A 16183-nucleotide genomic window follows, 5' to 3' on the forward strand; every position below is an offset into this window, starting at 1 on the left:
AAACGAAGAAGTCGAACTGTAACTATTTGAGGATGACATGATTCTGTATATAGAAAACTCTAAAGACTCCACAAGAACACTACTAGAAACTATAAGCAAATACAGTAAAAGTCTCTGGATACAAAATCAACGTTCAAAAATCCATAGCGTTCCTATACTCTAACAATGAAGTGTCAGAAAAGGAAGTGGAAAAAACAATTCCTTTTGCAACTGCAACAAAAAGTATAAAATACCTAGGAATAAATTTAATGAAATATGTGAAGGACCTATATAATGAAAACTACAAGACCCTATTTTTAAAAAAAATCGAAGAAGATGAAAAGAAATGAAAAGATATTCCATGTTCTTGGATTGGGAGAATCAACATAGTTGAAATGACCTTATTACCTAAAGCATTATACAGATTTAATGCAATCCCCATCAAAATCCCATCAGCATTTTTTAAAGATATAGAACAAAAAATCATCAGATTTGTATGGAAGCACAAAACACCTCAAATTGCCAAAGCCATCCTGAGAAAAAAGAACAAGGCTGGAGGCATCACTCTGCCCGACTTCAAATTATACTACACAGCAAGAGTAATCAAAACGGCATGGTATTGGCAGCAAAACAGAGACACAGACCACTGGAACAGAATCGAGAGTCCAGAAGTAAACCCATATTTATATGGACAAATAATTTTCAACAAAAAAGCCAAACATGTACAGTGCAGAAAGGAAACTTTCTTCAATAAATGGTGCTGAGAAAACTGGAAAGCCACCAGTTGTCTATTACCACACACCAAAATTAACTCAAAATGTATTAAGGACCTGAATGTAAGACCTGAAACAACAAAAAGCATAGAAGAAAACATAGGAACTAAACCCAAGGACCTTGGACTTAAAGTGGATTTTATGAATTTGACCTCAAAAGCAAGGGGAGTAAAAGCAAAAATAAATGAATGGGACTACATCAAACTAAAAAACTTCTGCTCAGCAAATGAAACCGTCAACAAGGAAAAGAGACAACCATCCGAATGCGAAAATATATCTGCAAGCGACACCTCTGATACGGGCCTAATATCCAAAATATACAAAAAACTCATATGACTCAATAACAACAACAAAAAAAAAACAAATGATCCCATGAAAAAATGGGCAGAGGACCTGAACAAACACTTCTCCCCAGAGGACATACAAACGGCCAACAAATATATGAAAAGATGCTCAACGTCGCTAGCTATTAGGGAAATGTAAATCAAAACCACAACGAGATACCATCTCACACCTGTTAGAACGGCTATACTCGACAGGACAAGCAATAACGAATGTTGGAGAGGTTGTGGAGAAATAGGAACCCTCATACACTGCTGATGGGACTGCCAATTTGTACAGCCACTATGGAAAACAGCATGGAGGTTCCTCAACAAACTAAGAATCAATCTACCATATGATCCAGCCATCCCTCTACTGGGTATACCCCAAAGACTTGAAAACTCGTATCTATACGGATATCTGCACACCCATATTCATAGAAGCATTATTCACGGTGGCAGGACATGGAGGCAACCGATATGTCCTAGGATAGATGATTGGCTAAAGAAGCTGTGGTACATATATACAATGGAATACTACTCAGCCATAAGAAGAGATGAAATATCGCCATTTGCGACAACGTGGATGGACCTCGAGATGATCATGCTAAGCGAAATAAGCCAGACAGAAAAAGTTGAAAATCACATGATATCACTTATATGTGGCGTATAAACCTAAAAGCAACAAATGAGCAGGACTAGTGGTTACCAGAATGTAGAGTGTGAAGGAGGAGGTGAGAGGTATACAGGGTAAAGGGGGTCAAATATAAGGATATAGGGGGAAGGTGAAGTGAGTAAAGGAGATCAAATATATGGCAGCAGAAGGAAACAGGCCTTTGGGTGGTAAATACATAATATAATATACAGATGTGAAATTATACTGTACACCTGAAAATTATATAATTGTATTAACCAATGTAACCCAATAAACTTAAAACGTGGCAAAAGTACAAATACACCAGACTTTAACAAATCAAAGATGCATAGTTAAATCTTGGGTAACCACTAAAATAAATGGTAAAGAAATGTGTAACCAACAAGCAATGGGTAGGAGTGATATAATAAAAAAAAAACTATTGAGCCTAAATGAGGCAAGAATGGAAAACAAAAAGGAATAGACTACAAGTAAGGAAAACAAACAAAAAACAGTAAGAATAAGTTTAAATCTAAAATAAATAAATCATTAAAATAAATGTACATGTACTAAATACTCCAATAAGGTGAAAACTGTTGGCTGGATAAATAAAACCCAACATGATCTTTATAAAAAACATAACTTAAATAAAGGATAAATAAAGGTTGGAAGTAAAAGGATAAAAAAAAAAAGATATTCCATACAAACACTATCCAAAAAACACTTGTACAATCATAGTATCAGATTTTACAATGCTAAAATTTAAGACACTGTTAAAGATAAGATAACCTTTATACATATTTGTATAAACCAAATAATATCACCCCAAAATATAGAAAGCAAACCTGACATAACTAGCAAGGAGAAACAGGTAAATCCACAATCATAGTAGGGAATTATTAAAATATTCCTCTTGCTAACTGACAAAACAGTAAAAATTAGGTTTAAGATTTTAATTTGTGTTTTTTTCCCTTAAAAAATAAATGCCCATCTTGGCTATTTTTCTCTTAATGCTGCTTGAGCTCATTTGCAGCTATAGGATTTGACGGTACTTGATTTTATAAAATAAAAATCATCTTTAAGACCCTTTCTGCTGGCAAAAACAAAAACAAAACCTGCAAACTTTACCCCATTTTGCAAGATAATAACTATTTTAAACTCTTACACATTAAAATACTATTCAAAAACCATAATTCAAAAACACATTAAACACATGCTCATGATTGTTATTCTTAAAAAATATCCCTTACAAAATATATCCCTTATAGAAAACGCTCCTTACAAAATGATATTATGAGAGGGTAATCATTTATATGATCATCTATATGTTGTTAAACTATTAGACTTTCTTCAGAATGCGATTGCTATTTTTCTAGATATGTGATTCAGTAATTTCTTATATCTAAATCCAGGAAATAACGAGTTAGACTGAAAAACAAGTTATTTTTGAAACTATTTCTGTTTCGAATCAATTTACACTTTTTAGTGGCCTTACAGTTTTGAAGTTTAAAATGTGTAAATACATATTAAAACAAATGTTTTTCAAACAAGACGGTTTTTCAAGCCCAAAATAACAATTACACGATTTACATAAAACAAGGTATTTTCTTCCTTGCCTATGAATCATTGTCTACTAATACCGCACAACCATGATTCCCACATGCCTTAATTATTAACTTCATTAACACTTAATTACCTCCACACTTTCCTTAACTTTCCCTTTTGGTCTATACTATATACTTGTTATGTGTAAGTACAATCAGTACTTTTCTTCTTAACATCTCTCCTATCCCCTCAAGAAAAGGAGATTAAGTCTTTATGTTTTCAGTTAAGACTTTTATTCTAGAACAATAAATATGGGGGTTGGCCATAAAAGTAAGTCTCTTCTTGGTTCAACTTTACAGAAAATGTGAAAATACCACCCATGGGAAAGAGAATTTATACATAAAGTTGTTTTAACTCTGTCATAATTTTCAAAAGCATTAGTAAAATTTTCACTAGATATTTAATTGGAATCTCACAATACTTTACAATGAAATAATAAATTCTCAATCAAATGTCTAAGAGTTCTTTGGTTTACCTAAGAAACAAAAAAGAGGATAGATTTACGTAACTGAAACTTTTCCTGCAGAAAAGGAAAAGACTCACAGTTACCAAGAATCTTTAGAAACAGCCAGAATAAAATAACCTCAAAAAACTAGTAAAACAAATAGTAAAATAAATAGTCAAAATTCCATTTTCATAAATCTCAATAAACCTGCTGAAGAAAAAAAGGTAAAGATTATAATATTTTTAAACATTACCAGTTTTAACCGTTCTTTTCTCCTTTTGCCAAAGGAGGCACTTGACCCAGGTTCTGATTCCTTTTTGCCATCCTCATCCTCATCTTCATCTTCCTCATCCTCATAACACCAATCTGGCAATAGAGGTGGGGGTGGTGCTTCCTCTATGTCACCATAGCGACGAAAAAGTTCCTTCAAATAATCACCCTTATAAATTCCTGGTGGTCTGGCTTGAGCAAAAGTAGCAACTGCTGCTTCAATACTACGGAAAACAAACACCATGCAATTTCCTCACTATTCTCCATTTATGCAGACTTATCAAAACTCACTCATTATATTTAATGCACCATAGAAGTTTAATAGATTTATATAAAAGACAAATCACAGTCCCAATCTTAAGGCATTCAATTTACTAAGGGACAAATTCACTCTGATTCAATTTTAACAAAGGTACATTAAAAATTCCTAGAGGTAAATTGCAATGAGTGTATAGGAGAGACCTGGATAGAGTCAATGGAGAGTTTAAATAAATTTTTGAAGGTGGAGGTCTGACTCTAAGGGAAATTTTTGAAGGTGGAGGTCTGACTCTAAGGGAAAAGACCAAAGAAATGTGAATAGCAATAAAGTAAAAAGCATTCTGGTTTTTCAGGAGGTCATTAGAGAAGGGATAAGAATAGTCTGAGTCTGACAAAGGACTCAGGGCTTATTGTGTACAGCATCTGAAAGGCCAGAAAAGCTGAGGTGGAAGTGCATGCAGTACATGCAGATGGGAACCACTGAGGATGCATGACCAGGAAAATAAAATATACCATGAGATGTGTACCTCGGCTGATTATATTCAGAGAAGGACTTACTATGTGAAAGGCTTTGCAAATAATGACCTTTAATCAGTAAATGAGAAAAGTCAGTCAGTAATATCTCATTCTCAGGAATTTTGAGTAAGTGAGGTTCTAATGTCTCAGGATCTAAAGACACTCCATAAATAACGGGTGCTCAATAAAGACATGCTGATTGGTTTAAATAGAATAACTCTGTCCCCAAAATATCTTTTCCATATCGCATTATAAGTTTTTCCTAGTACTCAACAACTATAAGAAGGTACTATTAAAAATGAAAAGAACAACAATAATTTCCCATGGTAAATACTAACACAGAATATTGGGAGAAATAGTCTCTGGTAATTCTGTTAAGATGTGAAAAAACATCTGAAAAAGAAAATACATAGTATGTGGAATCCATAAACACTCAACTAAAGTACTACTTTGTGCAAAAACACCAAGTATGGAATAGTATTCTAAAGATAAACCAAATCTAAAATGAAAACAAATTCAAATTATATTAATCGTGACTTCACCAGAAATTTGGCAATATAAAGTGCTAAAACTAAAAAGTCAATAAAAAATTTTATCAATTACTAAATGTCTTCTTCCATTATAACAAGAAACAAATACCTCCAATCCATTTTCTCCACCAAAAAGGCACATATGAGGAAACCAGTGCGATTGAAACCATGGGTACAATGAACACCTAGAAAACAAAGTAGTATTGGTTTAAAATTAATAAATCACTTTAGAGGCCACATTTTACTTTAAAATTCCAACTTGCACTCAAACATTTCATTTTATAAAATAACTACATTTTAAAAAACTGAAACCTCTTATAACTATTAGTAACTTATCAGTTTAAGTTGCTTAGCATCTAATTTATAGCATTAATTAGCTAGAAGTTTAAATGTAATATATACTGATTTATTAGTTACAAATTGTCTCTAAGGTTTAAAGATTTCTCTTAAAACTACAAGATTCCAAGCATATTAAATAAGGAGGTATTTTCATCAAATATATAACTCAAAGGACACACACACACACACACACACACACAAGACACTTAACCGTATACAGAAAATAAGTGACTAACTGATGGATATACAGTACAATAAAAATAAAACTACTTTGAAGTTCTCTAGAAACCAATTGACTATATCTTTACATTAGCTTACAATCTTTCAAAGTAAAATTTCAGAAGAAAAACCTGCTGAGAAAAAGAAATTTATTTTTCTTAAACCTTTTTTCAGGACATAGTCAAGATGGTCCTACCTCTGTATTCTGAAAAGCTGCAAATGAGCTTCATAAATTCCAAAAATGACTGCATTTTTAAATCATTTAACTACTTTAAAAAAGTAATAACAGCTTGATGGATGTTACCAACAGGAAAATATTATTGCCAGATTTATTCACTCTCCTGCAAACCTCAAAATGAAGGTTTTCCTGTTATCTCTGTTTAATGGTAGGATAGCCTAACATTCAAGACTATATCTTTCTTTTTATTATACCTTTTACAAAATTCTCTGTGTATATAAAGCATCTTGATAGAGTACAATCAAAATCAAATATACAAATAAACTAAAAGGCAGAATTGTAAAACGTCCAGAAGAAAACACGAGAGAAAATCCTAGCAACCTTAGTGCAGGAAAAGATTCTTGGATTAAACATGAGATAAAAGGAAATATCAATAAACCGGACTATTTCAAAATAGTAAATGTTTGCTCTTTGAAAGATGTCATAAAGAAACTAAAAACAGCAGCCACAGAAAATATTCACAATACATGTACCTGACAAAGGATTTGTATCCAGAATATATAAAGAACTCTTACAACTCAGTAAGACAAACAACCCAATTTTTAAAAAACTGTTCAAAAGATTTGAACAGACCCATTACAAAAAAGTGTATGAAAATGGTTATGAAGTACATGAAAAGATGGTCAACATCATTAATTAACTGAAAAATGCAAATTAAACCACAATGACATTCTACTACACAATAATTAGAACAACTAAAATCAATAAGACTGACCATCTCAAACATGGGTGAGGATGTAAAAGAACTGGAAACCTCATACACTGCTGGTAGAAATGTAAACGGCACAATCACTTCGGAAAACAGTTGGTCAGTTTCTTAAATAGTTAAAGCTATAACAAATTATCAAATGATCCAGACATTCTAATCCTCGTTATTTACCCAAGAAAAATAAAAACACGTGCTTCAAAGACTCACATATAACAATGAGTGTCCACTGCAACTTTATTAATAATGGCCAAGCCTCCCAAATGTCAATCATCAGTGAAGGGATAAACATGTTGTATATCCATGCAATGAATATTACTCAGCCATAAAAGAAAAAGGAACGTTTGAACACTGTTGGTGCAAATGTAAACTGGTTCAATCACTATGAAAAACATGAATTTTCTTTAAAAAATTAAAATAGATCTACCATATAATCAAGCTATTCCACTTCTGGGTATACACTCACAGCAAATAAAAACAGGACATCAAAGAGATATATAAACTCCCATGTTTACTGAAGCATTATTCACAATAGCTGAGATATAGAAACAATCTAAGTGCCCATTAATGGATGAAAATATAAAGAAGATGTGGACATCCTGCCACCTACAACAACACAGATAGATTTTGACCACGTTATGCTAAGTGAGATAAATCAAACAGTAAAAGTTCTCTATGCTATCAATTACATGTGGCATCTAAAAAAGCCAAACTTGTAAAATGCCTTTAATAACACATTTCAAATGTTAATGTTCATCAATAGGGCCTTGTTTTCAGCAACTGATTTTACTAAAAATGTTATAAGTGGGATACATTTTTTAAAGTATACCAATAAAATATCACGTTCATCTCATTTCTGTAATAGGGTAAGACTTCTTTCAAAAGGTTTTTGCTCCTCAAAAAAAAAAAAAGTATCTTAGAGTTACTATCAATTGAGCTAAATCACCTATTTCTACACTCATTATAAATAAAATGATCATTAATATTTAGAATAAAAAACTTAGTCAATGAACAACACTCAATAAACAAGGATAGAATAGCTAGAGCGTGGACTATGATAAGAAAGTAATGCCAAATGTGGTTGGAGACAATGAGAGGGTCAAAATCCTAAATAAACTTGTGCATTGTACTAAAGAGATTATAAAAGCATAGACAATATTAAAGAATTTTAAGCACGGCATAAAATTATCAGGTTCCAAAAAATCCACTCCAATGGCAGCTCAACAGAAGATACAAAAGACACAACAATGAAAGCAAGAAAACTAGTGAGGAAGTCATCCCAGTAACTTATGTGCAAGATAAGAGTCTGGGTGACAAGGGTCATGGTGATGGTAATAATGAGGAGGCAAACTGAAGAGACATTTAAGGAAGAATCTGTAATATGAGGGGCAAGTGACTGACAACAACAAGAGAAAAGATGTAAAAGGAGTCTAGTTTCTGACTTGGACACTAACTGGGCAGTGGTACCACTTACAAGGACAGGAAGTATAGTTTACATCAGTCTTATGGGCAAGGCGATGAGTTGGACATGCTCAGTTTAAGGTTCTTATGGGACTTATGAGTATGTGGAAATAATGGTAAAGTGTTTCACAGAGACATGTGGCTGGAGTTGTAGATTCAAAAATAATCAGTTACATAGTCAATTATGGAAGGAGTCTGTGACACAGGTAAGATTTCCAGTAATGAGAATATAAAATAAGAAAAAATTAAGGATGAAGACTGAGGAAAAACAACCTCTCAAGAATAAGTGGTGGATGTGAAGGACATAAACAAAGAGTAAGACTGAACTGTCATGGGGTCAAGAAAACAAAGAGAACATGGGGTCATGTACACTAAGAAAAGTGGAAATTTCAAGACTTAAGTGTACAACTGTTTAAATGTCACATAATGATTAGAATTGAAAGTCATTACGTGATTAAGAGTTCAGAGAAAGAACTCCAGATTGCAATGAAGTAACTGGGAATAAAATGGATTCAAGTATTGATCTTTCAAAAAGTTAACTAGGAAAGCAAAAGGGAAATATAAAACAGAAAAAAAGGTGGGGTTTTGTTGGAGGGTATAGTTTAACACAAGAAGCTTAACTATGTTTACAGTTAAATCACAAAGGTTGACAATTAATAGAGGATAAGGATATAATTGAATTGAAGTTTCTAAAGAGAAAAAAAAATAGAAATCAGCCTTGAACAGAAAAAACCCATCTTAGATATACATGGCTATCATGAAACTATAAATATAATTATGAAACTATAAATTCCATCATTTCTATTGCTTTGTAAGAAAAAGGATCTCGAAAAAGTTACACAAAGATGTCTGCTATAAACAGACATTTTTATTCAAAATATATCATAATCGAACACGTAAATTACTTTTCTATTTTATATTTTAGACCAATTTAAGTAACAAATATTCTAACTTTAGATGTTTCTCACCTACACCACTGCTGTTTGGTATCTAATTTTTACTCTAGCAAGATTACTTTTTAAGAACAGAAAATGCAAAAATAATTGCCAATTAAGTAATTAAGTTATGTCACAATATAGTGTAAGAAATTATACCATTTTACTATTGCTCTTTTAATATTCTGTTATATAAATACATAAACTTTTAGTCTTGCTGACAAAGCTCTATAAAAAATTTAGAAGATCATGTATTTAACGTAAAAAAATCCATTAAGTATACCACAAGCTTAGTCTGATATGTCTTCAACATTTGTTAAAAGTTTTTAGTTTTCCCCAGTTTATTATAAAAATGGGTCCATCTAGTGGCAAGAAAAGCACAGTTTATAACTAAAGATTAGCTCACTACTATTTCAATCAAGTCAAACTCATTCAAATTTGTCTTCATTTTTTAGGTAAGTTAATATAATGACATAAATTTATACAGCATTTCAAAAAATATTAACACAATCAACTTAAGAAAAACTGTAGTTCTTTTCAAATTAAATGAAAAGAATAAACTTGTACATCGTACTAAAGAGATTATAAAAGCATAGACAATATTAAAGAACGAAAGGAGAGAGAGATGAACTATAATTATAGGTGTGTGTATATACACACACACACACACACACACACACACACACATCCTGGATATTTAAGTATAAATTAGAAAAAGGTGACTTATAAAGGGGTAGCAGCAACATATCATTAAATTAAGCCTTATTTCAACATACGTAATTTCCTTTCTATCTCTTCAGTTAGATACATTATTTTTAGGATTAAAAACTTATTTGATCAATCTAAATCATTGGTTTTCTACTGTGGGCGATTTTTCTGCCTCCTCAAACACCTGCCAATGTCAGAAAACATTTTTAATTGTCACAACAAGCATCTAGAGAATAGATGCTAGGGAATAGGGATTCTGTTCAACATTTTACAATGCACGGAGTCCCCCAAAATAAAGAATTATTGAGTACGAAATGTCTATAGTGCTGAGGTTCAGACTTGGTCTAAATGAGCAACAAAAATAAGAACAGAAAAAAGAAACAATCATTAAGAATTTATGAGGTGCCAAGTTATCTTAAATATTTTTATTTACTCAAAAGAAATACTTTTTATAAAAACAAACATGTGTTTCTCATGAAAATACATACTCGCAAATCTGTCCCATGTACTTATAACCAGAAACACTTAGTAATTAGAAGCATGAGTTAAGCTATGTATCTATTAGACGGTCTACCATTTACCAAGAAATCAATTGTTTTTTTTTAGCACAAAAAAGATGTCCTCTAATCCACAAAATTCTTATTCTCAAAACAGTTATTTCTGTACTTGCAAACAAATGCACTGTAACTCTATAATCTCTTGTTCGTAATTATAATTTCAAAAAGGCTCTAAAAAATTAAGATTTTTGTTAATTCATTTGGGGACAAAACCTGACCTGAACGAATGTGATATTATTTATAGTCTATCTTTCCCACTTAGTATGAATGGATATTCATATGTTTAACTGCAAAAATGTTAATATGTTTAATTATGGAATGTTCTCTAACACTCAGATCATATCTAAATACTATTTTCTACTAAAAGGATGTGAGGAACCATGCTCCTTAGGGAAATAACTGATTCTAAGTCTGGAAAACATCTCATGCCACAAAACAAGAAAACCATCGAAGACTGATAAGGTGATAGAAAGTTACAGAACCAATGTGAAGGGGCTCCCACTGACCTAGTATGAGGCAATCTGGACATAAGAATAAATACTGACTGCAACTGAGGTAAATACATCAACAATATAAAAAATATATAGTTCATACGGATACTTTAAAAAAAAAGAAATTAATCAGTTACCACTAGAGACTACTAAGATGCTAACCCATTATTCTGAAAATTGAGAAATAAAAGGAAAGAATCAAACATTTAACTTGCCCTCCTAGTATAAACTGTATTTCAAGATAACCAAATTGTCTGAGAAGGAATAGTTCCTTACTAAAGAAGAATTTGAGCTAATATATGAAGAAATGAGAGAATCAGAAAAGTCATTTTTTTTTTCAACCCCTACTGGAATATTGAATCAAGGCAACAATCATCAATGGATACTAAACATTAGATAAAAGACAGGTGAAGGTGCCAGGCCCTGGGTGCACCAGGCCCTATGCGCAAGCCGCGAGCAGGTGGGAGGAGAAGTCCCGCCTTCGGATATATAGTTCTTAAGGGGAAATGGCAACATCCATTGTCAGGGGTTGGGGGAGGAATTAAAGAGGGGAAAAAAAAATAAACAGATGAAGAACTTTCTAACAGAGAAAACAAGTTGACACCACCCAAATACTTACTCATCTTAGTACCACTAAAACTGAGACAACAAGATATTACGTGCTTCCTGACGTGGCGTGAAAAGAACTATATGACATCAACAATTCTTATCTATAACCCTAAAATTGAATATAATTACTTCCCTAGATTTAACTATCAATTTATAGGACATACAAGAAATAAAGGGGATTCGGCGGAATCATGGTGGAGTGAGAGATGTCCCTAGATCTCTCCCCTTGAAACGACAATAAGCTGAACATTTAAAATTCAACAACAACAACAAAAACTGCACACCAGCACATCTGAGCGTGGGATCTGCACTTAATTGTGGACTAGGACAAATAAAGAAGCTGCCTCTTGCAGCTGCTAGAGCTCCCTGGAGGGGGAGGGGATGGGGTGAAGGCGCGGCAACTTTCCTGAACAACACTGCCTGGAAGTGCCCAGGCTTGTATGCTGCTGACGGAGGGCCCTCAGTCATCAGGGCAGAAAGCGGAGAAGCAGGGTAGGACTTCAGAGGAACAACAGTTGATTTTTGCCGGTGGAGGTTGCAAAACCAAGGCTGAGCCACAGCCCTCAACCCCTGAGCCAGAGGTTCCCTCTACCCGTACATTCCAAGACTGATCATCATGGAGCCCCAAGGGAATCTGAGCAAAGGTTACCAAAACTGCTAGGGATCCAAGAGGCTTAGATCCCACCTACTAGAAACCAAAAGAAGAGTGCCTTCTTTGTAGCAGGTTAAAGAGAGACATTTATTTAATAAACCTTCTCCTGGAAAAACAACAGAATACACTTCCATTAATGCCCAGGTGGAGAATTAGTCCATTAAATACCATGAAAACCAAGGTGACAAGGCTTCTCAGAAATAAAGAGGAAAATCTCCAGAAAATAAGCTTACAGACATAGAAATATGCAACTTACATGACAGAGACTTCAGGATGCTACTTCTGAAAAAACTCAATGAGATCCAAAACAACTTAAATCAACAATTTCAGGAATTGAAAGAACTAGATGAGCAGAGCAAGAAGACTGAAACCCTCAAGAAGAACAGAGTAGATATTCTGGAGATGAAGAACACACCGCAAAAGTTGAAAAATGAAATAGCAAGCCTGGGAAATAGCGTTGACCACATGGAGGAAAGGATCAGTGATATCGAAGACAGAAATCTAAAAATAAATGAGAAGGAAGAAGAGAGAAACCAAAGAATGAAAAATAATGAAAGAGAAATACAAGAACTAGCTGATACCATCAGGAGAGGAAACATAAAAATAATGAACATTACTGAAGCAAGGAAAAGGAGCAGGGACTAGAAAACATTTTCAGACAAACAATGGGTGAGAATTTCCCTACTCTAATGAATGAGCTGGAGCTCAGAATTCAAAAAGTCAACAGAATACTCAATTACCTCAACCAAAAAGGCTTTCACCAAGATACACTGTATTAAAGTTATCAAAAATTAATGACAAAGGCAGAATTCTCAAGGCAGCCAGGGAGAAGAAAATGGTCATTTCTAAAGGAAAACCCATCATATTATCATCGAACTTCTCAGCACAGCCCTTAGAAGACAGAAAGGAATGGAATCAAATATTTAAACTATTAAGTGAAAGGAATTGCCAGCCTAGAATAAAGTATCCAGCTAAGCTCTCCTTTAGATATGAAGGAGAAATCAAGACCTTTCCAGACATACAAAAACTGAAGGAATTCTCCACTACGAGGCATGCACTACAGGAAATACTGAAAGGGGTCAGCTCACCGAAAACAAAGTAACACACACAAAAAAATACATAATTAGGAGTAAAGTGACTATCAGGCAAATAGAAAAAGAGGAGTACACCCCTTATTAAGTGCAGGGCATTACAGCTTAAATAATAAGAAGTGAATTGTTATAACAAAAGATAGTAATGAACATTCAGCATACAGAGGGTCAAACTGAGACAACAATGACTGAAAAGGGGAGGATTCAAAGATCCAAATCCACAAAGGAGAATGGAGATAAGGCACACACAGAAGAAAACAGATGGCTGTATATATATAACTATCCTTTATATATTCATAATGGCAACCACACACCAAAGAGTCAAAACAGAAATATATAACATCAAACAAGAAGAACCAAAGGCAAAACAAACAAAGCCAACCAAAATAAAGAAAACAGAAGCAAATGGACAAGGAAACAATGGAAACACCGAGCTACCTGAAAGCAAAAGATAAAATGGCTATAAGAAGATCTCATATTTCAATAATCAACCTAAATTTAAATGGAATGAACTCACCAATAAAAAGGCACAGAGCTGCAAAACAGACCAAAAAAAAAAAAAAAACCATATGCTGCCTCCAGAAGACATTTCTCAGCTCCAAAGACAAATATGGACTCAAAGTGAAAGGGTGGAAGATGATATTTCAAGCAATGGCATTCAGAACAAAGCAAGCATAGCAGTACTAATATCGGATGAAATAGAATTCAAAATAAAATACGTAAAGAAAGATACTGAGAAACACTTCATAATGATAAAAGAACTCATAACACATATTAATATCTACGCTCCCAATTAGGAAGTCCCAAAATGTGTAAAGCAATTACTAACAGAACTAAAGGGAGAAACAGACCAAAATACCATCGTAGCAGAGGACCTAAATATCCCACTGTCAGATATGGACACATCATCCAAGCAGAAAATCATTATGGACATAATATCCTTTAATGTCACGTTAGTCCAACTGGACATAATTGACATTTACAGAACCATCCCAAAACAGCTGCTTATACATTCTTCTCTAGTGCACGTGAAACATTCTCAAGAATTGACCAAATACTGGGACACAGAGACAGCCTCAGTAAATATGAGGGTTGAAATCATACCAACCAGATTCTCTTCATAATGCTTTAAAACTCGAGATCAACTGCAAAAAGAAATCAGGAAGAACCACAAAACCATGGAGACTAACCGACATGCTACTGAAAAATAACTGGGTCAGAGAAGAAAGAAAAAGAGATCAAGGGATACATAGAAATGAAAAATAATGGTAGTACAACATATCAAAACTTTTGGGACATGGCAAAAGTGGTCGTAAGAGGAAAGTTCATATCGTTACAGGCTTATCTATATCCAAAAACAAGAATGAGCCCAAATAAACAACATAATGGTTCACCTTAAAAAACTAGAAAAGGGAGAACAAATGAAGCCTAAAGTCAGCAGAAAGAAACAGTCAACATTGAAGCAGAAATAAATAACATTGAAAACAAAAGAACAATAGAAAAATAAATGCAACAAAGAGCTGGTTCTCTGAGAAGGTTAATAAAATTGACAAACACCTGGCTAGACTCACTGAAGAAAAAAGAGAAAGGACACAAATAAACAAAATCAGGGATGAAAGAGGGGAAATTACGACCGATGTCACAGAAATACAAAGGACCATACAAGACTACTATGAAAAAGTATTTAACACCAAAGTTAATAACCTAGAAGAAATAAACTAGTACTTAGAAAAATACTACCTTCCTAGACTGAATCAAGAAGAACTGGAAAATCTAACTAGACCAATCAGCAGTATGGAAATTGAAACAATCATCAAAAACCTACCAAAAGTAAAAGTCCAGGACCAGATGGCTTCACCAGTGAATTCTACCAAACATTCAAAGAAGATTTAAGGCCTACTCTCCTCAAACTCTTCCAAATGATCAAAGAAGCAGCAATACTTCCAACTCATTTCATGAGGCCAATATTACTGACACCAAAACCTGGTAAGAATAACACAACAAAAGAAAACTGCAGACCAATATCTCTCATGAACACAGATGCAAAACTCCTAAATAAGATACTAGCAAACCGAATACAGCAACATATTAAAAAGATTATACACCACAATCAAGTTGGCTTCATCCCAGGGGCACAAGGATGGTTCAACATTCACAAATTGATTAATGTGATACACCACATAAACAAATTAAAAAATAAGAATTGTATGATCATATCGACAGATGCAGAAAAAGCCTTCGACAAGATACGGCATCCATTTATGATCAAAATACTTAACAAAATTGGTGTAGAAAAAAAGTACCTTGACATAATAAAGGCCATGTGGGATAAAGCCTCAGTCAACATTATACTTAATGATGAAAAACTACAAACCTTCCCTCTAAGAGCAGGAACAAGGAAAGGCTGTCCACTATTGCCACTCTTATTCAATATAACATTGGAGGTCCTAGCAAGTGCAGACAAGAGAATGATATAAAAGGCATCCAAATGGGAAACGAAGAAGTCGAACTGTAACTATTTGAGGATGACATGATTCTGTATATAGAAAACTCTAAAGACTCCACAAGAACACTACTAGAAACTATAAGCAAATACAGTAAAAGTCTCTGGATACAAAATCAACGTTCAAAAATCCACAGCGTTCCTATACTCTAACAATGAAGTGTCAGAAAAGGAAGTGGAAAAAACAATTCCTTTTGCAACTGCAACAAAAAGTATAAAATACCTAGGAATAAATTTAATGAAACATGTGAAGGACCTATATAATGAAAACTACAAGACCTTATTTTTAAAAAAAATCGAAGAAGATGAAAAGAAATGAAAAGATATTCCATGTTCTTGGATTG

General features: G+C 33.6%; 1 protein-coding gene across 2 annotated transcripts in view; it reads right to left on the bottom strand.

The window, feature by feature from the left end:
* Nucleotides 1–16183, bottom strand: part of RNGTT (RNA guanylyltransferase and 5'-phosphatase) — a 235902-nt gene that overhangs the window by 204678 nt on the left and 15041 nt on the right. For both annotated transcript variants that reach the window (XM_036220097.1, XM_016140623.2), the window contains exons 5-6: nt 5440–5515; nt 4010–4250 (exon numbers count right to left, since the gene is read on the bottom strand). In XM_036220097.1, the coding sequence (XP_036075990.1) occupies nt 4010–4250; nt 5440–5515 (317 nt within the window). The remainder of the gene's footprint in view (nt 1–4009; nt 4251–5439; nt 5516–16183) is intronic.

This window comes from Rousettus aegyptiacus, unplaced genomic scaffold (assembly GCF_014176215.1).
Source record: "Rousettus aegyptiacus isolate mRouAeg1 unplaced genomic scaffold, mRouAeg1.p scaffold_m13_p_1, whole genome shotgun sequence".
NCBI classification, from domain to species: Eukaryota; Metazoa; Chordata; class Mammalia; order Chiroptera; family Pteropodidae; genus Rousettus; species Rousettus aegyptiacus.